Below are 27,166 nucleotides of genomic sequence, written 5' to 3' on the forward strand. Positions count from 1 at the left end.
TGTAAAGGTATAAAACTTTGTTTTTCTTTTGGAGTGGAGACAACTCCTTCTTCTCCACCGTATGAACCATAGTGTGGGATTTTTTTTTCAATACTGTTACTTATGTGTAAAAAACAAAAGAAAGGTTTTCTTTTTGTTTTTACTTACAAAACATAGAGAATATCTTTGTATACATACAGCGACTGGAAAGAAAGCTTATCTGAAGGGGTTGTGACTTATTTTCTTTTTGTTTTTTGTAGCATTGGTGGTGGTGGTGGTAGTGGTGGTGGTAGTTCTGTGTATTGAAGGAAGGGAGGAGTTATATTTCTTGCAAGCGGCGTTTACCGCAAACCAAACTTAAGGTCCCCTTCTCAACTTGGGTCAAGATGCTCTTAGAGTGAAGACTCATACTGTAGCAACTCGTAAAGGAGCGGTCCATCTCGATACCGAATGCCTACCGCGGCGGGGGTGACATACTGCAGAATGTTAATAGTCCTTCTCAATCTCCTGTCTACAAAATGAGCATCCCAAGCTGGGTATCTCTTTCTTGGCATGTCAATCTTAATGAGGGGCCCTTCTGGGAGGTAAGGACGCCCCAACGGGGTAGCGGGCCCCATGGGTCTCACTTGGAAAACGGGCAAGCAAGTGTCAGCCGTGAGATCCTCCTGTTGTTCCGTTACGGCTCTGGTAGGCGTGACCTGGGTCCCCCGGTACCCAGGGGTCTGAGGCGCCATGGGCTCAACATCGGGGGGCAAAGGGATGCCCCAGAGCAGCTCGGCACAACAGGAGCTGGCCAAGATCTTAACTCGCGGCCCCGTGGGATGCAGCACACCATAGTATAAGAGCATCAGTGCAATCCCAGCCACAAAGCTAATAAAGACACAACACAGTGCTGGCACCGCAAAGGAGTCAGTGGTCTCCGGGTCTCTGTAAAAATACCAAAGGAACGTCAAGGCAGCATTCTCGGTCAAGACTATCGTATAATATGCAAACATTCGATATCGAGTCCGCCCTTCCTTGACGTTAAACCAGCAGAAAATGTACACGATCCCTACCACCATGTTGAAGAGGATCTCCTCCCACTTGGACATGCAGAAGTCTGTTCCGCCATGGATAATCCAGAAGGCCATGGCACACCAGTGAACCACCACGAAGATCCCGAAGTAGAGCTGGAAGATGGAAGCAAAGAGGGCAAAAGAGAGAACTCTGGATGAGATGGTGAAGAGGCGCCAGAAGAGGTGGATGAGGGCCCCTCTGTAGCTCATACTCTTCTTGTCGTCCCTGGAGTCCCGCAGCAGCTTGTGATAGGAGGCTAGCACCCAAGCCAGGGACATCAGGGAAGTCACAGAGGAGACACCTGCCGGAAAGACACAAACCCACACAGTCAAAACCGTGGACCTCAACCGCCGGGCACAGCAGGGCTGCCAGCCGAGGAGACGCCCACACACACCACGATCTAAAGGAGGAGGGAGAAAGAAACACAAAATCAGGACCCGAACTTGGAGGCCATGGCTGCCCCCTAAGCTGACAGCTTGTGAAATCTAGCTTCAGTGTCAACGACCCAGTCCAGAACTTCTGGAGACCCACGGCTCAAGAGTGAAGCTGAGGTTGGCGTGCCCTGCCAAGGGGCTGGAGAGCCAGGGCCGCTGTGCTGGCTCATCACCTCTGCTGTGGGAGGGACCCCACGTGTTCTATTGTAAGAGATCATAAGCTCACGGCGGGGTCGGTGTCCTTGTCACTACCAGGCTGTGCTCTCAGAGCAGCCAGCAGACGGGATCACCGATTGTGAAGACCGAGAGCTTGCTAACGCCCCAAGTTGCACAACTGTTCTACTTTGAGAAGGCTTTGGAGTCACCCTTCCCCTTCTCGCCAGCTCGCTCAAGGCCAAGGAGCCCTTAAGGGGATATTCTTCTATCTGGCATTTCCCCATCCACTCCCTAAGGCCACCCTGATCAAGGACCCGGGGATAGCCTGTGTTTCTCTGACTGCTTTCGCATTCACTCTTGTCTCTCGTGGTCTCCCCACGTTCCTTGTTGCCTTCTCCAATCAGCCACTGCTCAAGGTTCCCTGAGGCCTTGACTGGTGAGGCCCTGTCCTTCTCTGCTTCTGTCCTGCAATGAGCAGTGTAACTTGGGCTTTGGGGATGCCTTTCCCCTCCCTAGCCCGGGGAGCTCTCCAAGGCCTCTGCACATCATTACCTACATGTCTCCTCAACGAGCAAGTGAATGTGTCTGATCCCAACGGACTGTAGAGCAATTTTATTTATGACGCTGCCTATGTGATATTTGTAACTCAATCAATCTAAACACAATAAACAGTGGCTGGAGTCTCTCCAAATCCACCCATGAGCAGGCAATCACGAAGTCAGGCATCGTCATACCATCTCCTCTGGAGCAAGACCCCCTTGCCCCTCTGCTCCTTCAAGCACTATCTCCACTCAGTCCGTCTAGTGCCTCTTTTGTTTTTCTTCTCTCCCCAGATTTCAGAATTAAATGCAGCTAAATTCAGCTGGAGCCCTGAATACTACCCCATGGGCCACCATCTCCTAATCGAAGTCCCCACCTTCACCCCAGAGCACGATTCCCCTACGGCGTTCTTCCAGGCTGACATCAAAGTGACCTGGTAGTTTTCTCTCCTAAGGCCAAAGGTCAGACCCAGGAGCCTCGTTCATCAAGAGACCCACGAAGATGGCCCAGAGCTCCAGCCTTCTGTTGGTCTTTCCCCGGCCCCTCCTCACCTCTCCACTTGACCCTCAGTGAAGGATCAAAGTCCTCTGTCGCTCCCTCCCCCCCGCCCCATGCATTTGTCCTTCCCCACCCAGCCCACGCGGCACCTCCCTTCCGACATTTCAGGGAGATGCACCGGTTTGCAGCTTGCAGAACATTAGAGTCTGATGCCAAAAACCAGTGTGCTGGCAGAGCACAGAAAAAGCCTGGAAGGTTAACTGTGACAATGAGTATGTGTTGCTTTTGCAAGAATCACAGCCAATGTGGAAAATAAACAGGGAAGAAACAATCCCAATTTCTCCATAGAAGCCAATCTTGAAAACACCTGATGATTCTCCTCTCACTTTTCTGGAAAGTTCTGAACACAATACTTGTGTGTGTGCTGCTTTGCCCTTTGTACACACAGGGCATTTCCACCAGCCTCTGCTGAAGCCATGTGGTCTCTTGCGACCATGTCACAGTGGCTATGCTAACCTTTCAGAGCCCCCTGTGTTCGTGTTCTTTTGAGGCTGGGGCAGGGAGGGGAATGGGTTCCCTTGGGAGTCACGTGATTTAGGCTGTAGGTTTCTGGACGGCAGGGAACGTGCAGTCATCTTGATCGTCTGGGCCAGGCTTATTACCAACACTGGAGCGTCCTCGGAAAGCTTCTTTGCGGCATTACCCCTCTCCTGGTGAACCCAGTTCTTGATGCTAAAAGTGATATATCTCAGAGGTGCTACCGACCCTCAGTGATCAGGGGGATCTCTACAGCAGCTGGATGGAAAGAAGGCTTGATTTTTCTGTTTCTTCTAATAAAGCAAAAGGTATTACTTCCCCTGTTTGCAGAAAAGCACAAGCTCATGAAGTAAGAAGTTAGCTTTTGCCGAAGCGTGGTCTAATCCAGTCTAACTCTGAGTGTGCTCTTGAACAAACTTGGGGTGCAGAAGCAGGACAGCCCCTCTGCTGTCACCGTCCTGATTTCATTGTTCGGTGTGCTGTGATGGTAGCCCCATCCATGCCCAAAATGAGCAAAGAGGAATTCAAACGTCCACTGACCACACTGGTGAAGCGAAATTCAATCCTTCATCGTCAATCTATCTTCTGGGTCACCTACGCCACTTCCAGATCCATGCCTGTGGTTTCAGGGTATTGCAGAAATCACTCCCCTCTAAGCCGACGCACACACCGCCTCGGTCCACGGTCAGCGCTTCTGGAAGTTCTCTCTAGGATGTGGTATGAATGTTCCGCAAACGTCATAAGACATCACTGCTAAATTACAAGGGGGGCTCGGGAGACAGTCACGTGCAGGACCGAGAGCTGACACTTGGCCGGGGGCCTGTGGGCTGGCTGATGTCCAGCCCCCGTCTTACCTCTCTGCCTCATCTGCTCCCGACATGGTGAAGTTGTAGATCGCCGAACGTTATATCCTCTGGAGCTTCACAGACCACCCACTTCAAACCCACACATCCAACAGGAAACAGAGGCTACCCCAGAGAAACTACACACCATGATTCACTGAGCATGTGTCTTATTTAGAAGAACCCTGTGATGTAGGTACTTGTTATGGGCAATGTCCCCACCTCTCCCACCCCCAAATTCTTATGTTGAAGCCCTAACCCCCAGGACCTTACTATGTGACTGCATTTGGAGATAGGGCCTTTAAAGAGGCAATTAAGGTAACATGAGATCATTAGGGTGGCCCTAATCCACCCTAATGACTATTGTCCTTATGAGAACAGATCATTTGGGCCCACAGAGATGCCTGGGATGTGCTCACAGAGGAAAGAGCACGTGAGGACACAGCAAGAAGATGGCCGTTTGCCAGTCAAGGAGAGAAGCCTCAGGAGAAATCAACCCTGCCGACACGTGATCTTGGACTTCCAGCCTCCAGAGCTGTGAGACAATAAATTTCTGTTGTTTTAGCCACCTAGTCTGTGATATTGGATACAGTGTTCCAATTCCATTTTTTTGATGAACAAGATATTTTTCAAAAATCATACTTCTATCAAGAAGTAGAATTGGAATTGAAACTCAGACTCCACGGCCTTGAAAGTAGCCACTGTATTAAATGGACCCTCCAGATTTGGTCTCAGAAGGGACTGGGCCCTCTGGGTGTAAAGGATTTGAATCTTTTGCCAAGGGTGGATGGGAGGTGTAGTACCTACAGGTATCTGAGAGAGGGCCCTGAGTATGGAGCTAAAAACCAAATCTGAATTCTCTTCCACTTTCCTCAGGAAAGTAACATTCAAGCCACAAAGGAAGAGATGACTCCAGCAGAATTAACTGAGATCACTTTCCCTCTGTTAAGTGATTAATCTTCAAAGGCCTGCAGCGTATATTATTACAGAGGGAGGAAGTGCAGGGTTTTCCTCCTGCAGTGGCTCACTTGGAAGATTTCTGTCTGGCCCGAGGTCAACCCAAAAGTCAATGCATTATCCTGGCCAAGACCCCAAGACCACAGCAACCGGCTGTGGAAGCAGCCTCGTGGCCCCCAGTGAAATTCTCAGACAGGCCTGGGCACATTTATGATTCCTCTCACTTACAGCTCCATCATTTTCTGCATTGCAAAGATCAGACTGGAAATTGTAAAACACTCCACGTTCGGCTGTGACGAGTTCTGGGCAGTGACCTTCACGGCTTGCTCTCTTTTCCTGCTGCAGACCAGGAAAGGGGGATTGCAGCTGGCCCACTGGGTGAATCAAGTTCAGCCCCACCATCTGGGAGGTCACTAAGCCAGAGCCTCGTGGGGGCCACCCCCTGAGAAAGGCTTGGGACAGGGGCCTTGGGACTCTGATCACCAGACCCAGGGGCTAAGGTTTCCGGAAACAGGATGTCCACACCTTATGACCAACGGAGCAAGAGCATGAGGGGCTGCAGCCTGCAGTTGGAGGCCCTTGACCAAGGAGGGCCAGTCCTCTGGGAAGTCACTGTCACCACCAATTTGCTGGTGTCCCTGCAATACCCAAGGGTCACTGCCAGTTGAACTGTTGCCAGTTGGGGAGCAAAGCAAAAAATGAGTGTGGATGTCCCACCACGTGAGAAGCAGACAGAGTGACAGGGTGTCTGGGGGAAGATCGGGACCCTAAAATCAGAGAGGGGTGGGGAGCAGATGAAGTGGAGGAACCAGGAGGAAAGGTGTGATGCCGTGGAAGGGACCAGGGCGGCAGGAGGGCCGTCATCAGGGTGAGGTAGGGAGGCTGCAGTCTGGCAAGAAGAAGCAGGGCCGTGACCCGGATGGACCAGAGCAGAAGGGCACTGGGGGCCAGTGAATGGGAGCCAGAAAGGGGACTTGAGGAGAAACTAAATCGCGAGACAGTCTCGCCGGGGGAACGCTGCACGTGGGTTCAAGGAGTCTCTGAGAAGCCGCAGGAGCACCTGGATTGGCCCCAAGGCTGTTTGTGAGCCTGGGCGAGTGGGGTCCACTGCTGGACTTTGTTTCCCAGAGCGGGGGCGGTGAATGCCCGGCCCTGTCACCGGCTGCCCTGTTCTCCCTTCTGCCACAAAGAGCTCCCTTCTGGTCCCACCGCTAAATCACACACTGGAAAACACTCGAGGAGGAGGGACTGGATGGGGCGCTGAGCGGAGCAGAGCAGGCGCAGAAGAGTCAGCCGTGCAGACTCCTAGCTCCCAGCTCCCTCCTATCAGCGTGTCTCCGTGGGCAAGCGCCGCCAGCTTACAAAGAACAGCCCCCTGGACCCTGCACCCTCTGCCGTGAGATCCCACCTCTCCCGTCTCTTCTGCAACCTTCTCGAGGGTCACCTCCTTGCTCCATTAACTCTCCCACCTCCCTTCACTCCTGACCCCCGAGTCACAACCGAGAGCTCTCGGTGAGGTTGACGACCAATTCCTAAGGGTGGCATTCAGAGGACTGGGTCCATGCATCTCCCCCTGACTCTGCCATCTGTCATTTGGATTTACTCTGTCCTTCACACTTGACCATTAGCTAGTCCCCAGTTATGGCATCCTTTCCCTGCTGGGCTGTTATCCTCGTTTTACAGGTGAGGAGACTGAATCTGAATTTAAGAGATGTGGATGTGGTCACACTCCCGTTGTGACTCACCTGATTTATATGGCTTTGTACCCCCATGGGCGGGTCCCCCAGAGATTCCCCAAACCAAGAAACAGGCTCAAGTTGCTATTTGTCTATCCACACGTCAAGGTCAACATCTGCCTCTCTCAGCCCTCACCTCCTCCCTCCTTTTACCACTGAAGCTAAGGTTTGGGGGAACTCCACCACCTGCTTGTCTAATTTCCACTGTCTATTTTCTCCAGATTGAGCTCCTATTAGACGGGCAATTCTTCTCTTTCCACCCATCAAACTTCACCCATCTTCCTACATTTTAAAAAAGCCCAGTCTGTGCTTAGAAATGCTCTCAGAAAAAAGATAAGGCAGCTGTGGGCACAGCTCTCTAAGCATCACTGCCTGTCTCCTGTACTAACCTCCACCCAGGAGACACAGCAAGGGAGTGATGATACAAAGGTACTTTCCTACCCGGGCCACCAGGGAAAGGAAACCAGCCTCAAGGATGCCATCTGTGAACCAGGCTCAGAGACGCCAAGTAACTTGGCCAAGGTTACACAGGAGTAAGCAAGAGTGCGACCACCGACCCCTGGGATTATCTCACTCCTCACTCACGGTCTGTGTGCTGGGGCCAGTCATCCTGGCTTCCGAGATCCAGTTGTCAAGTTGGCAGGAATTTTGTGGGCTGGCTGATGTCATGTGAGAGGCCTGAAATAGGTGTGGTGGGAATATTTACACCACAGAAATTGGCAAATGCTACAAATTAGGGTTCCTTCCAACCCTGCTAAAAACTGGTTGTTAAGCATTTACCAGCACACCCCTTAAACTTGCTGAACATTGGTGCCAATTAGAGGAGCCTCATAATGTTCTCCTCCACATTCCTACTCCACACTTCTAAGCAAATCAGACGCACTGCCTGACGATCAGTCAGAATTATATTCTGTAAGTCTGATGTGGCAGCAACAAAGAAATCAATCTCTTTTTTCAACTTACACTGAAAATACATCAACAGTAAATAATTTAAGGTCTAACAGTTTTCTTTGAGCTGTAGACTTTTGCAAGCACTGACATATTCATTTTAGTCCCATTTGGAGAGAGTGTGATCCCCACGTGAGGTTACCACATGGGGTCACCTTAAGACACTCCTGACATTTCCAGACTGACCTTTAGGAAGGGTCATAATAAAAGATGGCATCCATCCCTGTGGATGTAACCCTCAGGACAGACACACCGGTGGCTGAGGCAACCTAAAAAAACCCAAGGCCAGTCAGGGTGGCGTGGTGTAAACATAGGAAGGAAGGGAGGACTGGAATAATTCAGGAGAGCTGACATCTGAGAAATTATACCTTAACATGCTCCTTAACGTCAGGGAGATGGTCCACGGGGGACAGAATTCAAATCGGGCCACCACAGCAGGAGTCTCCGTTACAGAGCATTGTCTTACCATGGTTTCTGTGACAAATCTCTTCACTGACTCTGAATTCAGGCTCATTATGTCACCTGCTAATCTCTAATAAGTTTCCATAACAATAAAAGCCCCTCTACTGAACCGCTACCTTGGCCCAGACTCTATGCTGTGACACCCATTAACCGGATCATTCTTCCCTATAAATGTACCTGAGGCTGATTTTAAGATGCAGAAACGAAGGCTCACGGTCTAAGCCGCTTTTCCAGATCCAGTAGTTAAGAAATCACAGAACCGGGATTTGAACACAGGCTACCTAACTCCAAAACTCAGATTCTCTTTTGAATCACTGGAAGGGCATGTCTTCCCATCCCCATTCATAAGTGAAGGAATTAGCATTCAGGTTTATACATCAATTTCTTATCAATTTGGTAATCGAGCCCCTCTGATCATCTCTGTGAGCACTGGTGGCCAATCTGTAGGCCTGCAAAGCCGAGGACCCACCCTGGAGGCCCCTCCCGGAGCCTGCCAGTAAGTGCAGAGGTGGTGACACCTCTTTTTCATCTCTCTTGCCCAGATTGTTGGGAGGACCTCCTAGTGGGTTTCCCTGCATCCGCCCTCGTCCCGACAGGCCACTCGCAATTCCACCTAAGTGACTAAGCTGAGGTACGTCTCTCCTCGTGGCCTCCCAGGCATGGCGGCCTGTCAACGGTGCCTGACTTTCAACCTTTTCCCAGGGAGGCTATGCCTTCCCGCCCTGCTGAACTCAGCTGTGCCCGTGACCTGTCCCAGCCACTGGCACATGAGCAGAAGCATGTGTGTGTCACATCCAGGAGGAAGGGCATGCTCCCTCACCCGCGCCGCAGTGACCTGTGATAGACGCGCAACAGCAAGAAATGAACCGAAGTTGTTTTAAGCCAGGGAAATGGTTCTGGCCTCTAAACCCGGCACGGCCAGCCTCTCCTACTGACACACCGCTTCGCCCAGGGTTAATGCCGTGGTCCTTATACGGCCTGTAGGGCCCCTCGCGACACTGCCTGGAGTTACAAGTGTATGCCATGGAGTCCCCACCCACGCCCTTCACCACCTGCCTTCTCCGATGGCCTCAAACCTAAGTCCCTCTCAGGGCACCAGACCTTCATCCTGGGCCCTACATGAGACGGCCCCTTCCTGCTCCAGGGTCGCCTCACGCCAGCCCCTCGCTCCCCCTCTGTCCCACGTGGTCCAGGCACAGTCCCGCCTCAGGGCATGTGCGCTGGCTCTGTCCTCCACCTTGGGGGCCCTTCCCCAGGTCCCCAAGTGTCACCTCACTAAGGCCTTTACCAGAGCTCGGCCTCTCAGCCAGGCCATCGCTGGCCAGCACACTGAAAACTGCAACCCCCCAATGCCTCCCCCACCTTCCAGGCTTCATTTCCCACCTTGGCATCTCCCACCACCTCCATACGCTTTCTCTCTTACTCATTCCCCTTTTCCTTAAGTTCGTAGGTACCGTGATGCACGTGAGCCCCCAAGGGCAGTGCAGCAATTGGTCAGGTCCTTCTGAAACTATGTGCAAAACCGTGGGGGTATTTTTCTCACGAGACCGTCCACAGCTGTCCTGATTCTCAAAGGGGCCCATAGGGAAAGGGGTCTGTGACCCACCAGCCATCTCCCTTCCCGCCATTTTCCCCCGGGGAAAGGGGAATTTCCCGGGAGCCTTCATTTATGCCTGTGTCCTTTAGAAGAAAACCTTGAGGGTAGAAGACGGAGATGAAGAGGAATAACATTCAGTGAATGTTCCCAATGCATCAGGCATTGTGCCAGATACTCTGCCTAAGTTATTTCATTTCATCCTGACAATAATCCCCTGAAGTGTCTACTGGTGTCCCATTTTATAGGAGAGGAGACCAAGATGCAGAGAGGTAGAGGGATCTGTCTAGTGACTGCACGAAGCATGTCCTTTTATTCTGATGGTTTGCCTTGCGGGGTCTTGTGGATCCTGGAGGGACCGCCCCTCCCAGGTTTAGCAAATTCCTCAGAATAGCAAACCACAAGTGCTTTTCATGTGCAAACCAACCAGTCCCGAAGGGAACGCACACCTCCTCTACTGGGCTCTGACACTCTGGGCCACTATCCCCCTGTCCTAATCACCCCAGGGCCAGGTACCAGACAACTAGGGACAGCGCTGTGCCCCAGAGCCTCCTGAAATTATTCAGACTAGCCTATGCTAAGCCTGCTTCCCCTGCCTCACTCATTCCTTTCCTGGGAAACCACAATAAAGGCTCTTGCCCACATTTTCCCCTCACTCCCTCTGCCTGCGGATGGACACTGGTGCTTCCCCAGGTGGCCCCCCACCCCATGGTGTGGCATGCCCTCTCCTCTTGGGATCTCTGAGTAACAAGCGATCTTTTCAATGGCAGTTGTCTCCTGATCTGTTGCCCTTGAGATGCCTAAATAACAACAAAACCTGTCTTTTAAAACAGTTACAACATTAGCAAACTGTTGGAGAGGGAGCTTCAAACCCAGTACCTCCAGCTCCAAAGTCCCCCGTGGCCTGGGGTTACAAGGCTAAAGCCTCCAGGAATTCCCTTGTCCCAGGGGCTCACATCCGAGCCCCCACTCATGGTGCCCAAGACCGCTGTGTCTGGGCCCTGCTCCCAGGCCCGTGGTCAGGACCTGGTGGTATTAACGCACTCACAGAGGCAGGAGAGCACCGTGGTTCTGAGTGTGCGCTCTGGAACCAGGCTAGATTCTGCCACCCTGCTGTCAAGTGATGCTGGCATCACGCCTGTCTGCTCACCTGTAAAAGGGCAACAATAACTGAATGCTCTTCTTGACGTTACCGTAAGGATCAAAAGACAAATGGCTACGCACGGGGTTAGCTCAGTGCCCGGCCCTCGGCGAAGTACGATGCCCACATATGAGCGGCTGTGAGTAGAGACACGGACCCCCATACGCACCCTATGTTGTCTCAGGCCCCTTGGCCCTTGCTCGTGTCATCCCTCTCCCCTTTCCTGCTCATCCTCCAGGGCTGAGGTCGGCACCATCTCCTCCTGGGACGCCCTTCTGACTCCCCATGAATGCACGGTACCACCTCTGCCCCCTCCACATCCGCCTGTGCATTCCTCTTCGACGGCCACTATTTTATAGTCACGTTTTCTGCTGAATGTTGGTCTTTCTCCCTTAACTGTGACTTCCCTGAGGATAGAACTAACATTTATTCTTGAGGGTAGAAAAACTGGCTTATCCATTCCGGTAATCCCCATGCCTGGTGCAGAGTTGTCACCCAACAAATGTGTCGCCTGCACAGATACGCTTTCCCAAGCAAAGTCACAAAAGGAAACCCCAGATAACCATGGTGTTGATGCCATGTCTTGTAAACAGCTAGCTTCAATTGCCTAGTTAAAGAAAGCCACCTTCCCCGCTCTATCAGTGTCCTATGGCTGCTGTAACGAATTATATCGCCAACTTAGTGGCTTGAAACAGCACAGATTGATTATCTGACAGTTCGGAAGTCAGAGTCTGAAATGGGTTTCATTGGTCCCAATCCGAGGTGTCTGTAGAGGCTCCAGGAGAATCTGCTTCCTTGCCTTTTGCAGCACCCACAGCTGCATTCCCTGCATCCCCTGGCTCACGGCCCCTCCCCTCCTCTTCAAAGCCAGCAGCGTAGCATCTTCAACTCTTCCATTTGTCACATCGCCTTCTGTCCCTCTGATCCTCTGCCTCCTTCTTATAAGGACCCCTCTGATTATATCAGATATAACTGGATAACCCAGAATAAGCTCCCATCTCAAAATCCTTAAGTCAATCACACCTGCATAGTCCCTTTTGCATAAAGTGCCACGTATAGGCTCAGGGGATTAGGAGGTGGACATCCTGAGGGGCCGTGTTCAGCTGACACCACCCACAATCACCCATTTAATAGCAGGGCAAAGGTCCTCAATGGGAATGTTACGTTCTCCCAACGCCCCCCACCCCCAGGACATCTGGCAGACTTTCTTGGTTGTCACAGCTCGGGGTGAGGGCGCTGTGGGCATCTAGTGGGTGGGAACCAGGGATATTGCTAAATATTCTGCAGAGCACAGGACAGCTCCCCAATACACAAGCAAAGAATGATTTGGCCCCAGATATACTAGTGCTGAGAATGAGAAACCCTGTGACGGGGTTCCTATTCCTATTTCCTCAATGTTCTCAAGTTACAAACAAACTGTGAACCTGCATGGGTCAAGCAGCTGGAGATTCAGGCTTCCTAGAGTTCCTCCTGAGAACTGCTCAATATCCTGAAAGAGGCCCCTGGGGCGCAGACCAGTGACCTTGGGAGAGGTCATGAGAACAGCATCTCTGCGGTCTGATACCTGGATAAGGAGTCTCTTCTGAGCGGCTGAGCATGAGTTACGGTCACTCTGGGAACATGGGGGAAGGCAACAGCCCCCCTCTCAAGGAGCTTCAAGGTCAAACACTGGTATTTAAAGGACCGGGCAGGAGGAAAGCTAAATCCAGCCCTCTGATTCGGTTGCCTCTTCTTTCTAAGATGCTGTCAGAGTTATCGAAATACCATCTTCCCAGCCAGCTAGGTAAAGGCAAACTTTAGAGCGTCTGGAACAAATGTCAGCCACTCAGCTGGTCTGGCACAAGCCTCGCGGATGCCTGGATCCTGGTGGGCCTGAAGCACCCTGTGAAGAAATCCGTCTGCTATCCCTGGAAAGTTCCAGTAAATCCACCCTCACTGAGGAGCAAACAGCCAACCAGTCTCAATGCCCTGATGCTCCCAGACTGACTGCATTTTAACAGAGGCCGTGCGATGCCCTGGAAAGCATGGGCTTTGGTACAAGCAGACTGGGCCTTAGTTTATTGTTTGTGGCCCATGCGTAAAAACAGGGATTTGGAATATTCAATATGTATTTGATATATGTACATCTTTGATGTATTTACATACTACACTATATATTTATATATCTATATATAGTGTATAGAGAGAGAGACAGAGACAGAGACAGAGACAGAGAATGTGTATAGTACGATGTACATACATGGTGAATATACAGAGTGTACATATACAGTATCCTATGGCAATAAAGGTGTGCCTACATGTCCTATTCCCCCATACACACACGTACATAGACTCAATTATATTTGAAATGGTATTATTCATGTGTTACCCGTTATTGCCTGTCTCCACTAAGATGTAGGCCCCCGAAGGGCAGAGACCCGCCTGCCTGGCTCACCTCTGTTTCCCCAGAGGCTAGCACAGGGCCAGGCGTGCTCAGTGCAAATGTGTTTCAGGGAGCCTGTGTGATGTATTATCGTTGACCGTCAGACTTACCTATAACATTTTTTTGTGTGCGACCTCTCCCGTTGTGGAGCACAGGCTCCGGACGCGCAGGCTCAGCGGCCATGGCTCACGGGCCCAGCCGCTCCGCGGCATGTGGGATCTTCCCGGACCGGGGCACGAACCCGCGTCCCCTGCATCAGCAGGCGGACTCTCAACCACTGCGCCGCCAGGGAAGCCCATACCTATACTATTTTGACAAAGGCCTAACCTAACTGATTTTCTCACGCAATCATGCCCTCCCAAGAGAGAAGCAGGCCTGCAGCCGGGGGCAAGAGCATCTCCAGCTCAATCCCACCTTGCAGGGCCCTGGGATTCCAGGTTTGTAAGTGGGGGGAGATGAGGGTCCTGCTGGGATTCTAAGCTACAATGATGTAATTTAATCTAAACCCCAAAGTCATTCCCTCACCCGAGACACAAAGTAACCGCATGTGTAACCCTTACCCCTAGTCCCCAGGTGGCTTCCCCTCTAATCTCACAGGGTCCCCACCCATCCCCTCTGAGTAGATTACGGCAGGTACGATTATTCCCAACTTAAAAAGGAGAAACCGAGGCTCAGAGAGGTTAAGTGATGTGTCAGAGATCCCAGCCAAATTAACGGGCAAGGGGGGTGGCTAGAAGCCGGCGCCCACAGCTGGAGTTCCCACCATTTCTCCTGTCACATCCCCCCTCCTCCCCCGCGAACTGCTCCTCCAGCCAACCGGCTCTGTGTCTCCCTGACAGGTCACCGCACGATCTGACCACCACAAGAGAAATCCTGGGAGGAGAAGGGCTTGGGCCAAGGGCAGGGGCACCGCCCACTTCTGCACCAGGGACTGAAGGGTGGGGAGGAGGGAGAAGCGGGAGAAATGGGGGGGACGGAGGCGCGAGACTGGCCATCGCAGGCTGACCTCGCTGCTGCTGCTGCGCCCTCGGCACTGTGCTGGGCTAGAACCAGCACTCTCCACGGTCCTGGCCTGGTTACAGGAGGAACGGCCCCTGGAGCCCTGGAAGGGACTGTGTCAGGAGGCTGCGGAGGGCTCTCAGACCGCTGTTGAGCTCCACGGCAGCTCAGGCGAGCAGCCTGGCGAAGGGAGCAGAGCTGCCAAGCAGGTGACGTCGCCCAGCCAGAGCCTCGCTGAGCAGGGCAGCAAAGCGGGCCTCGGATGGGCGATTGCCAGGGGGCCCCCTTTGTGACACAGACAAATGTATTTCACTCGCTCCTGACAAAACCCCTCTGGGGCAGGAGTTACGATGCATGGTTTACAAACGAGAACCCCGAGGCTCAAAGAGGCTAAGGGCCTTATGGGACTGATGCAGCTTCTAAGTGCAAATCAGAGTGTGAAGCCAGGTCCACACCTGTTACCACTCAAAACAGGAGGCAGCACCTTTTCTTCTAGGCGACAGTCTCAGGAGACTACCGGAGGGACAAGCAGAGAAGGCCTCAAGGTACTTGGTTATTACTGGGGCAGGGTGGGGGGGTGAAGGGAATGATGGGGTCCCCAAGAACAGCAGGAGATGGGGATGAGCTCCACGCGGTCACAGGTGGGCAGGTATTACAGCGGGCAGGCTCCTGAACCCCAGGGTCTGGCAGCCTGGGGCACGTGGGGTCTGAACACATAAGAGGGCCTGGAATTGAGAGAGGACTCAGCTCTCCGCTGGTCAGCGTCAGACCCAAACGTCACTCCAGGTTGGCCAGGGAGTGACTGCCTCACCCCTAGGACTCCTCTTGTTGTCCTGACCCACCTAACACCTCCAATTGTGTCTAGAATGGAAAGGATCCCTTTTTTATTTTTACAGATGAAGAAGGTGAGGCTCAGACAGGAAGGAGAACAGCTTACAGGGACTCCCCCATTTCCTTCTCAGGGTCTCTTCCATTCCACCCACTCCCCAGGAGTGAGAGGTGTGTGACACAGGAAGACATCATTCATGAAATCTGTAGGCCTTCTTTCCTTGGAAATCTTAAGAAATAGAAAAGATCTTTTGAAGATCACTTAATTGCCGTCTTTCCTGGAGCTGGGAGTTCCCACGAGACCTTGAGTTTGCGATTGCCTCTAATGTGAATGTCTAGCCTAATAATTAAACATTGCTCCTGTCCGATTCTTGCTCAGATTCCCCCACTTTTCTCTTCCTTACAGTCACAGCCTGCCAGACTGAAAGGACTTCAGGAGTCCCTCCTGCCCTTACTCATATTACTCAGGCTCAGAGATGAGATGGGAGAGATTTTCCCAGCATCCCTTGCCACGTTCTAGCACAGTGGACTCAGGACCCAGGGCTCCTTCAGCTGCCCACCTCCCTGTGCAGGAAAGTTGCGGGGTGGGGGACAGGAGAGCAAATCTAAGAAGGGTGACGTGTCTCTGTGGGGCAATGAAACTGTTCTGAGATTGGTCGTGGTGATGGTGACAACTCCGCGGATACACTAACAGCCATTGAATCGTACACTTCAAGTGGGTGAATTTTACGGTATGTAAAGTGTATCTCAATAAAGCAGTTTAAAATGTTTTAACAAAGCAGAAGAGGAAGAGATGCTCTGCTGGCAGGACCCCCGGGGCAGGGCTGAGCCCAGGCACGACACACCCACCTTCCCAGCCTCCTGGCTGCTCCCCAAACACTGGAGTCACTTTCTTAGCCCAAGGCCTTGCCCTTGGCTGTCCCCTCCTCTGGTACACTCACCTCCAGAGATCTGTGGGCTGGCTCCCTCCCTCCTTCATATCTTTGCTCAGAGGTCCCCTTCCTGCCACCCCATTGAAGACGGGGAGACCTTCCTGCAGCACTGCTGAAGGCTGACATGGCTCTGCTCCCCCGCCCCTCTCTCTTCCCAGCTTTAGAGCTCTGCTGAGTACCTACCATTTTCTAATAGCTGTTTTGTTCGCTGTCTGTCTCTCCCTACAAGAAATGCAAGCCCACGAGAGCAGGGCTTTCTGTCTGTTTTGTTTATTGCTCGTATCTGTCCCCGGTGCCTAGAACCATGCTTGGTGCATAGTAGGTGCTTAATAAACCGTTACTGACTAAGTGGCCCCGTTACAGTTACGGCTCAGGCTTCTGAACTGGCAGCACTCGGCGCCTCCCCCGAGAAGCCGCACTGGCTTTGTCCCAACATTTCATGCACAAACATTTTCAGGTGGCCGATGGTTATTTCATCGGTGTTAACTGTAGTGAAATTGATTTAGCCTGCCTTTCTCAAACGTTTTCTGCTGCTTTAAGAACACTCCCTCATACGTACATACTGCATTTTCTTTTACACTTAAAATTTGTTAAGAGGGTAGATCTTACATGTGTTCTTATCACAGTTGAAAAAAAAGAACTCTCCTCTCTTTTTGATGCACCAAAAGTGATGTCTCTGTTTAATATCCTTGCAAACTCTGTTTAGAAGTGTGAGGTTTTAACGTTCTGTTTGACAAGAAGCCACTGGGAGCTGAAGCAGAACTGGGAGCTGGAGTTGGCTGTTCAGGGCACCCTGTGTGTAGACGCCAAGCGGGTATCTGATGGGCAAGAAGGAGGGGCAGCTTCTCAGAAGGAGACAGAAACAGAGCTGGGGAGAGTTCGTACCCCGGGGAAACGAGAGAGGCCGAGTCTGTGTTCTGGGGGGAGAAGGAAGGCGTGTCCCTCTTCACTGCAGGTACGGGTGAAGATGCAAGACAGCCAGGGGAAGGGCATGAACAGGGAAGGGCACATCTTCTCCTTTATCTATCCTGGAGGCTAAGACCGAGAAATGGCATGAGCAGCCTGGAGCTGAGATCTGAGGCTGGAAGATCGTGGTACCAACCTGGTCTGAAACCCCAGAGCAACTCTCAGAGCTAGCGGCTCCAGCTCAGCACGGGGCGGGGGTGAGGGCCAGGGGGAGTCAGGGAGAAGGCGGCTACTCCACCAGGATTAAGTCAGGCGGTGGCTCACACAATAGGGGATCAGGGGGCACCGAAACCCCCCATAACTCTGCTCAAGGTGATTCATTATCTGATGGTGTTTGATGCAGTGAAATGGTTGTTTCAATAACAAAGTTTACTCCTTGGTAATGAGGAAAGTTGAGTAGGAAATTCCCAGGTCTGGTATAGAACACAGATCTGTGGTCATGGGCCACACAACCAGACCACCCTCACTTTCTGGGGGGCAGCTTCACCTAAGTGTAACCAAAATCCTAAATGATCAAGTAGCCAACTTTTGTGTCCCAGATTTGGAGGGTAACAGCTAATGTCCATATGAGCGGGGCTGGAGAGACAGGGCAGCGCTTTTCACATTACAGAAAAGAACTCTCCCAAGGGGAGAAACATGGACGTCTTTCACTGTGGGGAGGGGAAGGCAGGGAGGGCCGTTTAACCAAGCCCACAGCCGAGAAGCAGACCCTGGCCTTCGCTCCCCTGAGAACCAGAACCTGGAAGCCTAGCCCTCACGCAGAACGGAAACCTGATCCGGAGAGGAAGCCCGGAGAGGGAGCTGATTGGGATGACTTTCGTCCTCACTCGGGAAAGGAGGAAGAGCTCCTGGGGTGGCAGCTGAAGAAAAAGGTACAGACGGGAGCAGAGAAACTGGACGAACACCTGCCTCTCTGCAGCACTCTCTTGCTGGAGAAGGGAGCAAATGTGAAGCTAAGGTACACGCCACTGGTGGGCTTCTGATGTAAGCGGAGCTGACAAGTGAGGTTAAGAAAGAAGGAAACTATTAGGGAGGTTAACACCAAAGGGATGGAAAGACAAGAGGCCTATTTGTATCTCAGAGCTCAACGTTTGTTTAAAAGAAAACCAATGCTTAAGGGCTTGGTGTTTAAGAACACCTACCGAAGGGTAGGTATCTTAGCAAACCCATTCCTGACACAGCATCTTGCCTACAGCAGAGCAGGTGCCTGACAAGTGGGGTCGTGAGGCCACGGGCGAGTGGTCATCAGAGCCCTGAAAGGAGGATAACTCCTCACGGTGAGCTCAACCCCAAAAGGCAGGCTCAGGTGCCGTGTGGGTGTCGCCACACGCTCGCCAGCCCTGCCAACGTTCACGTGGGAGGGTCAGAAAACCCAAAAAGCCAGGAAAGGTGACAGAGCTACGAACTCTTGACCCAGTCCCCGTAGAGTGTCCTCAACCTCAGCATACCCTGTTAGAAACCCCCAGCCCTCCTTCTATCACTGCCTGCACCAGGCCTGCTGAGTCTTGTTGATTTCCGCTCCAGAGCAGCCCAGCCCTCCAGCCCGTGCACTTGGCTTCCACCCCCAAACACTCCAACCCCATCGTTTCACCCTGGACCTCCACCGCTGCCCCTAACCGGCGTTCCTGGCTCAGCTCTTGTTTTCCTCCCTGCACAGCAGGAAAGGGAATCTTCTTTAAAAGACTTCCTACATAACCCTCCCCGCGGCACTTGGTATAAACCCAAGCTGCCAGGCCTCTGCCTTCCCCTCCATCCTCCGCACGTCACTCTCCTTCCCCACACCGCCAACCTCCAGCTATGCTGAGTCCTTTCATTTTCTAGAGCAAGCCAGGCGTTTCCTATCTCAGGGCTCTACGCATGCCGTCCCCTCTGCCTGGAAGGCTGTATCTGCTTCTCCCATAGCTGGCTCCTCAGTGTTTCTGCTCAGCCGAAATGTCAACTCTCTGGAGAGCCTTCCTCTGACATTCCTGCTCAGATAAGCTCTCTCCACACCCCACCCCGTGTACTGTGGTCTTGGCACCCGGACTGTTTGCTTAAGGCACTTCCCACAGCGTGCTAGCTGTCTAGCTGTTTCTGTTATGTCTCCCAAGAGAGAATGGAAGATTCATGAGGGCCCGGACCACATCTGTTCCCTGTTACCCTCAGCACGTAGTACGGCTCCTGACTTAATGCATCTTGTTGAATGGCAGAGTGTATCAAGTGCCCATAATACGCCAGCCAAGGCGCTGTAGAGGGGTACGTGCAGCTCGTCAGACCTTCACCACCACCCAAAAGCAGTTATTATGCCCACTTTACAGATGAAGAAGCCCAGTTAGGAAATTAACGTGCCCCGTGTCGTAAAGCCAATAAATGGTGGAGGTGGAATTTATACGCAGCTCTGTCGGGCTTTTCTCACTATTCAGGACTGCTTTCCAAACTCTGTCACAGCCTAGAAGCCTCGTGAAGCTTTCAGCAGACAAAAGACTCACTACTAGTGTAAGTGGCATGTCAGATAACATGCCCCTTTTATATCTTTATTTAAACTTTCAAGACACCAGATTTAAGGAAGACCCCACTGAAGTACCCAAATGACTCTAGCATAAGATTTCCATGATTTATTATTACTGTTACTATCGCGTTAGCCAAAAAGTTCGTTCGGGTTTTTACGTAAGATTCCTTGAGGTGTTACGGAAAAACACGAACGAACTTTTTGGCTAACCCAATATTATCTTTTGACTTGAGTCTGGTTTTGTGGGTAAATTGGATACAAATCCATCTTGCAGGCCAAATACTGTACTGCTAACCCAGTGATAAAAGAGGAATAAAAGGTGGATAGCTGGCAAAAGTGGAAGAGGTTGGCATTGGACAAGATCCATGGTAAACTCACCTATTACAGCAATAGTGATCTTTCTAGCCATCTGCTAGCATTAACGGTATAGAGTGGACAGGTGTCACCAAAAGCCCACCAAACAAGGCCAGTTAGCCATGATCTCACTAGTAACTCGTGGTCCAATTCAGAAAGTGTATCTGCAGTAAGAGCTCGACCATCACCAACCACAAAATGACCAGATGCGGCCCGAGGCCCTCGACATTCATCACGTCAAAAATGCTCAGAACAACCCTCTGTGGTAGGTACCAATGTTATCCCCATTTCAGAAACGAGAAAACTGAGGAACAGAAAGGCTCGGTCACTTGCTGAAGGTCACACAGCTGTCCAGCAGCAGGCGGAGTCACCCCATCTTTCCAGGCCACGGTCCTCTAAGAACTCACAGAGTCCACGTCGCCAACACGTCCCTTCCAAGTTCACAGACTTTCTCTCCTCTCCTCCAATTTCTACTATTTAAAATGGTTTTCTTTAAAGGGCATACATTTCATGCAGCTTTTTATGGGAAAAGAGAGGGAAGGCATCTACCACCATAACACAAGGGTCCAGTGATGAGCAGATATTCTAGAAGTTAAGAAAGAGGAACATGGGACTTCTCTGGCTCCAGTGGTTAAGACTCCGTGCTTCCACTGCAGCGGGCACGGGTTCAATCCCTGGTCGGGGAACTAAGATCTCACATGCCGCACGATGTGCCCCCCAAATAAATAAATTAATTAAAGGGTTGAAATTTTTTAAAAAAGGAAAAAGGAACATGCCAAGAGCTTACAGTCTATGCTCCATGACAGTGACGGCCGGTTTCCTTCCTTCCCATCACCCCAGCCAGCCCTGCAGACCCTCATCCTGGGGACTCACAACCCAACAGCAAAGATTGCCACTGACCTCTGTCAGGCCCAGCAGTCCCCAAATGTATTTAACTGTGCAAGTCTATTTCAAGAAATAACTATTCCACTCACCAAACACGTGGGGAAGTGCTCCCCCAACCTCTGAACCGCTGGCATGAAAAGACGGGCATGTGGGCAGAAGAGCCAGGGAGTGCTTCCCCAGGCCAAAGTAGCCTGGCTCTTGTCACTCCCAGGCTCCTGCTGACAAAGGCTCGCCCAGCGGCCCCTTAGCCTTTGCTGACATGGGCCGCCTGGGCTCCCATGTCAGGAGGACCCCTAGGAAGCAACATCGGCTGCCCCTCGAGTTTCCTCTCTGGGGACTTCACATCCAGCCTCTCTGCATTTATAACCTGAGCAGTGATCATAGAAAGAGTGGGCTCAGCAGGGCAGCTGGGGCAGCATGACCCACGGGGCGGAAGATGGGGGATCACCTAGGATTGTGCCCATGCCGCTTCCCCGGCAATGCGAAACACACCCCCTTAGATGCCTGCAGAGCTGGATAACAAAGTGTTCTACGTGCCGAATATCATTGCATTCCCCCCAAATTAGGTACGGTTGTCATCTCCCCCGTTATACCAAAGAGGCATAGAGGTTCAATGAAAGGCCAGAGCTTGGGGCCACGTGGGGCAAGGGGGTGTCCCGCTGGAGAGTGCCCCCTACAGGTGCTCATGAACTTGGTGGGACCCAGGGCCCGCTGGAGCAGCTGGGGAGCTGTGGGCCCAGAGGTGAGGACCCAGGAGGCCAGCAGGCCCCACTGGCCAGGGAGAGGTGGGCATGGCGAACAGACCCTCTGCCCCAGCTGCCTTGCTACTCCAGATCACACATACTCGAGCCCTCTCGAGTCAGGAACCTCTGGGCTGAGTCCCTGCAGCAACAGCCCTGCTTGATTATTCCGCACGACGGGAAGCTCTCTACTTCCTGAGACAGTCTTTCCACCCCTGGACGGCTCCTGCTGTTTGAAACGTCTCCCCCATGTAGAATCGATAACGGCCTCCCTGTAGCTCCCTCCAGACCCTTTGGAGCTTCATCCTTCCCTGACATCCCTTCAAATGGTGAAATTCACATAGCTCAAGTCCTCCCCAGGCAAAACGTCCCCAGGGCCCCCCAAGTGTTGTGATCTCCAGCCCCTCGTCACCCTAGACCTTCTCCCCTGCTGGAGCTCCAGCCCTGCTGAAATGGGCTCTGACATGACAATGACGCTTGCAGGCTGGTCTGACCTGGGGTCTGCCCTGACATTGGCGACCTGGGGTGAGACTCCACCTTCACCAGAGGAGGCCAATGTGGAAAGTCAGGTGGGCAGTCAGGTGGCCCCCAGAGGCTTCCCGCTGCTGTAGAGACCAGTGTCCAGACCGGGCCCTGGGCGCTCCGAGACCATCTGGGGCCACAGTGGCCAGGAGTGGGGAGGTGCGGCCAGTGGGCGGGGCACGCTGGGCTCTGGACCCCCATCCGCGTCTACCTAGAACAGAGCTACTCGAGCCTGTTTTATAAGTGGGGCTGCTACCTTTTATATGTGGGTCTAAAGCAGGAGCACCACAGCTTACAAACGTCTAGAACTGCTAATGCCTCTTGGCTAAGGCATCTTCCCCATGTCCCGCATGTGTGCAAACACCGTGGCTCAGGCCAGCGCCAAGACAAGGGGCCTCTCCCCCGCCAGGACTGGGAGACTAGGGCCCTCCGCCCTGCTGCTCCAGGGACACGGAGACCCGGCTCTCCTCTGCTCACATGACGGCGGGGCAGGCTCGCACGCAGGGGCGCAGAAATCCTGTGCGGGGGAGTGACGACTCGGGGTCAGGGCGACGCCCCCAGCCCCGGGGAGGGGGAGGGGACTCACAGGGCAGCGTCTCGGCGCGGCTCTTCTGGATCATTATGCAGAGCTGTAGCACCAGTTGGGGGGCGCTTTCCAGGAAGGTCTCCAGGAGGCGCAGCATGTTAACGTCTGCATATTCGTACATCATAGCCCAGTAGAAGCGTCGCTGGTGTTCCTTCTGCCGCTGGCTCTGAATCCCCAGGTACATGGTGCGGATATACCTGCCGAGAGACGGGACAGAACACAGAGAGCGTGGGTCGGCGTGGGAGCTGTGGGAGGGTCAGGCCGTCCCCACAGACTAGCATCCCCTCCTTGGCGCTGAGGTTTTCCGGGTGCTTGGACCAGCTCCAGGGGTTCTGCCGGACCACAGACGGGGTGCTGAGGCTTCGGGGTGGGGTGGGGTGGGGGCAGGCCAGGGAACGGGTCCCAGGCAAGTTGTCCCCTCCCTGACCTCACTTTGCTCATCTGTAAAATAAGAAATGGAAGAGTGGGACCAGGTGATCTCACAGGCCTGCCAGGGAAGCACCACAGGTGAGCTCAGGGAGCAGGGGGGCTGGCCGAAGTTCAGGGTCCCATGGGGAACCTTCCTGCAGGGTTTTCACCTCTCTGGAGGAGGAGGGAAGGGAATTAGCATTTATGAAGCTCCTACTAAGTATCACTGGCTGGCTGGCTACTGCGTGTTGCCTGGGTCCCAGGCGACAGGCAGGTGTAGTTCCCACGTAGGACAGACAGGCGGGACTCACTTGCACAGGCTCCAGACCCGATGGCGGAGCAACCAGGAGGCGGCCCCAGGCTGCTGGACACCAAAGCTCGTGCGTGCCCCGCTCTACACTAGGGACGGCCTGCAATGGAGCCTCTATCCAGGTACAGCCCAGGACTCAGTCACACAAACCACTGCGCCCACTCCACCCGGGAGGGACAAGGGGCAAAGGGAGCAGGTGCAGGCAGAGGGCACAGGCTCTGGGTTCAAATCCCGGCTCTGTCATCTGCTCACTGTGGGACCTTGGACTAATTACCCAACTCTGTGTCCTCGTTACTCTTCTTTCACACGGCAGAATCACAGCATCACACGGCTGGTGGGAAGATTAGGGAGATAATCCGCGTGCTGGGCACGTATCCAGGTCCACGTGAGAAAGCCCCCAGGCCTGCCTCACTGTCACCTAAACTTCGGAAGCTTGTCTCCTAGCCACAGTCAAGGGGAGGATGGAAGGTAGCGTCCAAGCCAGCCAGCCGTCTCTGGGGCCAGGCCAGGCCCAGAGGAGCCGGCAGCGCCGGGACGAAAGCAGGGTTCAGAAGGCACAGCTTTGCGGGCCTAGTTAGGATCAAGAATACGCATATAAACTGAGGCCGCAGACAACAGGACAGAGCCACACTTGCGTCCCTGGCCGCCCCCTGGGAATGTATATCATTGTGTCTTTTAAACGGCCGAGCCGGAATCACAGAGGTTGAGAGCATGGTTGACCCCCCTACAGAGTCCCCACTGTCCTCAAGCACCGTCAGGGGCCTACTCGGGGCTGCTGGACGGTCCCTTCTCTCCGTCCCCATCACCACCGCCAGCCTGGTCCCCGCCACCACCCCTCTCTCCTGGATCGAAGCAGAAGCCTCCTAACTGGTCTCCCAGGGTCCACTCTTGTCCCAGAACAACCCATTCTTTGCACAGCAGCCAAGGTGCTTTGTGAAAATCACAAACGCAATCACGTCACCACCTTCTTTCAACACTCCCGTGGCTTCCCGTCACGTTCAGAATAAAATCCGAGCCCCTCCCTCGGCTCATGGGGTCCTGCCCGCCCCTCCTGTCCCACCGCCCGGTCTCTCTCCCCGCGCCCCCTTCTCGTGTCTTCTCTGTCTCTCACGGACACCTGAGCTTGTTTGTGTTCACGCCATGTCCCCAGTGGCTGTGGATGCAGAAGGAAGACTCCTGCCCCCAGTGCTCAGACTCCTGCAGGGCAGCACTGTCACAACACGGCGAAGGCAGCTCATGCCCACGTTTACACCGGATTCCTGAGAGGCTCACAGGCAGGGGCTCTATACCCCCCACCCCCTGGAAGCAAAGGGAGAAGTGGGTGTTGCCCAAGAACCTTGCATCGACGTTAGAGAAGCCCATGCTTTAGAGGCAAAGACGCAAAAACATACATTTGTAAAATAATTTAAAACTGTAATTGATGCCCTCTCCAGATCCAAAACAGTGGGCCTCCCTCCTGTGCGCTAAGCGTGTACTGGACCCACAGAGGAACGAGTGGGCCCCCAGAGTGGGCATCTGGGTCCCCCAGAGTGGGCATCGGGACACAAAGCAGCCCACCTGAACCATCGGTGTGACCTGAACCACACGTGCTGGTGACGGCGAGCCCATCCGACACCTGACGAACACCTGACGGCTGCTTCTCTAGATTCCTGAGGGCCTCTAAGGGATGGGATCTCTGAAAAGACCCACCCGGGGGGCTGGGACGGACACCTTATTTTCTGCACATACACTCCCTGGAGTGAGTGGAGAACAACCCTGCAGAAAACTAAGGGGAGGGAGGCACTGCAGCGGGGACGGTGCCGGGGCCAGCGTGGAGAGGCCGGGGGCGCCAGCCTCGCCAGGCACTGCAGGCCGGGCATCTTCCGGAGGCCCCGCCGTGCCCTGTGGGGCAGGTCTGGTTGTCATCATTTAACACCTGGGGACACTGAGGCTCTGAAGTGAAAAAGGGCCCTGAATTCCGTTCCGTTCCAGGTTCTGTCATTTATTGGCTGCGCCACTTCCCACGAGTCACTGCCTCTCTCTGAGCCTCCATCTGTAAGTTCCCAAAATCAAAGGACCAGGGGAGGGGCTAGGGGCAGGGAGGTTGTTGTACCTGACCCGTAAAGCTATGGGGTCACTGAGAGACAGAGACAGAGAGACACAGGGACAGAGAGACACAGAGACAGAGAGGCACACAGAGAGACAGAGAGACACACAGAGAGACAGAGACAGAGAGACACAGGGCGACACAGAGATAGAGAGACACAGAGAGAGACAGAGAGACACAGAGACAGAGAGGCACACAGAGAGACAGAGACAGAGACACACAGAGAGACAGAGACAGAGAGACACAGAGACAGAGAGACACAGAGACAGAGACACAGAGACAGACACACAGAGAGACAGAGACACACAGGGAGACACAGAGACAGAGAGACACAGAGACACAGAGATGGAGAGACACAGAGACAGAGGCACACAGAGAGACAGAGACAGAGAGACACAGAGACAGAGACACAGAGATGCACACAGAGAGGCACACAGAAAGACAGAGACAGAGACACACAGAGAGACAGAGAGACACAGAGACAGAGACAGAGAGACACAGAGACAGAGACACAGAGACAGACACACAGAGAGACAGAGACAGAGAGACAGAGACACACAGGGAGACACAGAGACAGAGAGACACAGAGATGGAGAGACACAGAGACAGAGGCACACAGAGAGACAGAGACAGAGAGACACAGAGAGACAGAGACAGAGAGACACAGAGACAGAGACACAGAGAGGCACACAGAGAGACAGAGACAGAGAGACACAGAGACAGAGAGACAGAGAGGCACACAGAGAGACAGAGACACACAGGGAGACACAGAGACAGAGAGGCACAGAGACAGAGACAGAGAGACACACAGAGAGACAGAGAGACAGAGAGACACATGGAGAGACAGAGAGACAGAGAGACACATGGAGAGACAGAGACAGAGAGACACAGAGAGAGACAGAGACAGAGAGACACACAGAGACAGAGAGACACACATAGAGACATAGAGCGATACAGAGACAGAGAGAGACAGAGAGACAGAGACAGAGAGATAGGGAGAGACAGAAACAGAAAGACAGAGGAACAGAGAGAAAGAAAGAGACAAAGTCGGAGACAAGGACAGAGAGACACAGAGAGAAACAGAGATGGAGAGACAGAGAGGGAGACAGAGACAGACACACAGAGAGAAGAGACAGAGAGACAGACAGAGCTCTGCAGGAGAGAATGGAAAGAGAAAGAGACAAAGGAGAGGGAAGCCACATCAGAATTTGGGGCCTGAAAGAGAAGACCGACTAGATGAGGTGGCAGTAGGAAGAGCCTGGGTGGGAGGCCGGCCCTAAGGACATGTGGTCACAAGTAGTTGGGAGGCGCTGGGAAGTCTGACTCTGAATCTAGGGCAGAGGGGAGGGTCAGATTAGTCAGATTGGATGATGGCCCGGGAGGCAGAGCAGTGGGGGACGAGGCGCACGGGTGAAGGTGATGAAGCAGGGCTTCGGGTCCAGAGGCTCCGCACCAGCACCCAGAACCGCCCTGTGGCCGGCGGAGCCTTGGTGCCATGGGTCTCCCAGGTCAGCTGTGGTCTCTGTGCTCCAAACCTCAGCTCTGCCCAGATGCGGCACCTGCAACGCACAATACTGTGGGCCACAGACTCCCACAGGGGCCAGACCACAAATCTATATTCTCTCAGGGGTACACTCAGACCACAGCCTCTACCTCTCCTAGACTCAGAAGGTGGCTCAAGGTGGAGGAATGATTATGTAGCAGAGCCAAGCCTATGCTTCCAGGTCCCAGGCCAAGGTAACAGCGACACTCAGGTTCAC

The 27,166-nt window shown here is 53.2% G+C and overlaps 1 protein-coding gene across 1 annotated transcript in view; it reads right to left on the reverse strand.

Moving 5' to 3' along the window:
* Positions 1-371: 371 nt before the first annotated feature.
* The window catches only part of XKR6 (XK related 6), a gene marked incomplete at both ends in the record, with an annotated part of 271,218 nt that continues 244,423 nt past the window's right edge, over positions 372-27,166 (reverse strand). Inside the window, 2 exons of the mRNA XM_082842272.1 lie at positions 372-1,336; positions 22,603-22,799. Of these exons, the coding sequence (XP_082698398.1) occupies positions 372-1,336; positions 22,603-22,799 (1,162 nt within the window). The remainder of the gene's footprint in view (positions 1,337-22,602; positions 22,800-27,166) is intronic.

This window comes from Leucopleurus acutus, assembly GCF_964270905.1.
Source record: "Leucopleurus acutus genome assembly, chromosome: 7".
NCBI classification, from domain to species: Eukaryota; Metazoa; Chordata; class Mammalia; order Artiodactyla; family Delphinidae; genus Leucopleurus; species Leucopleurus acutus.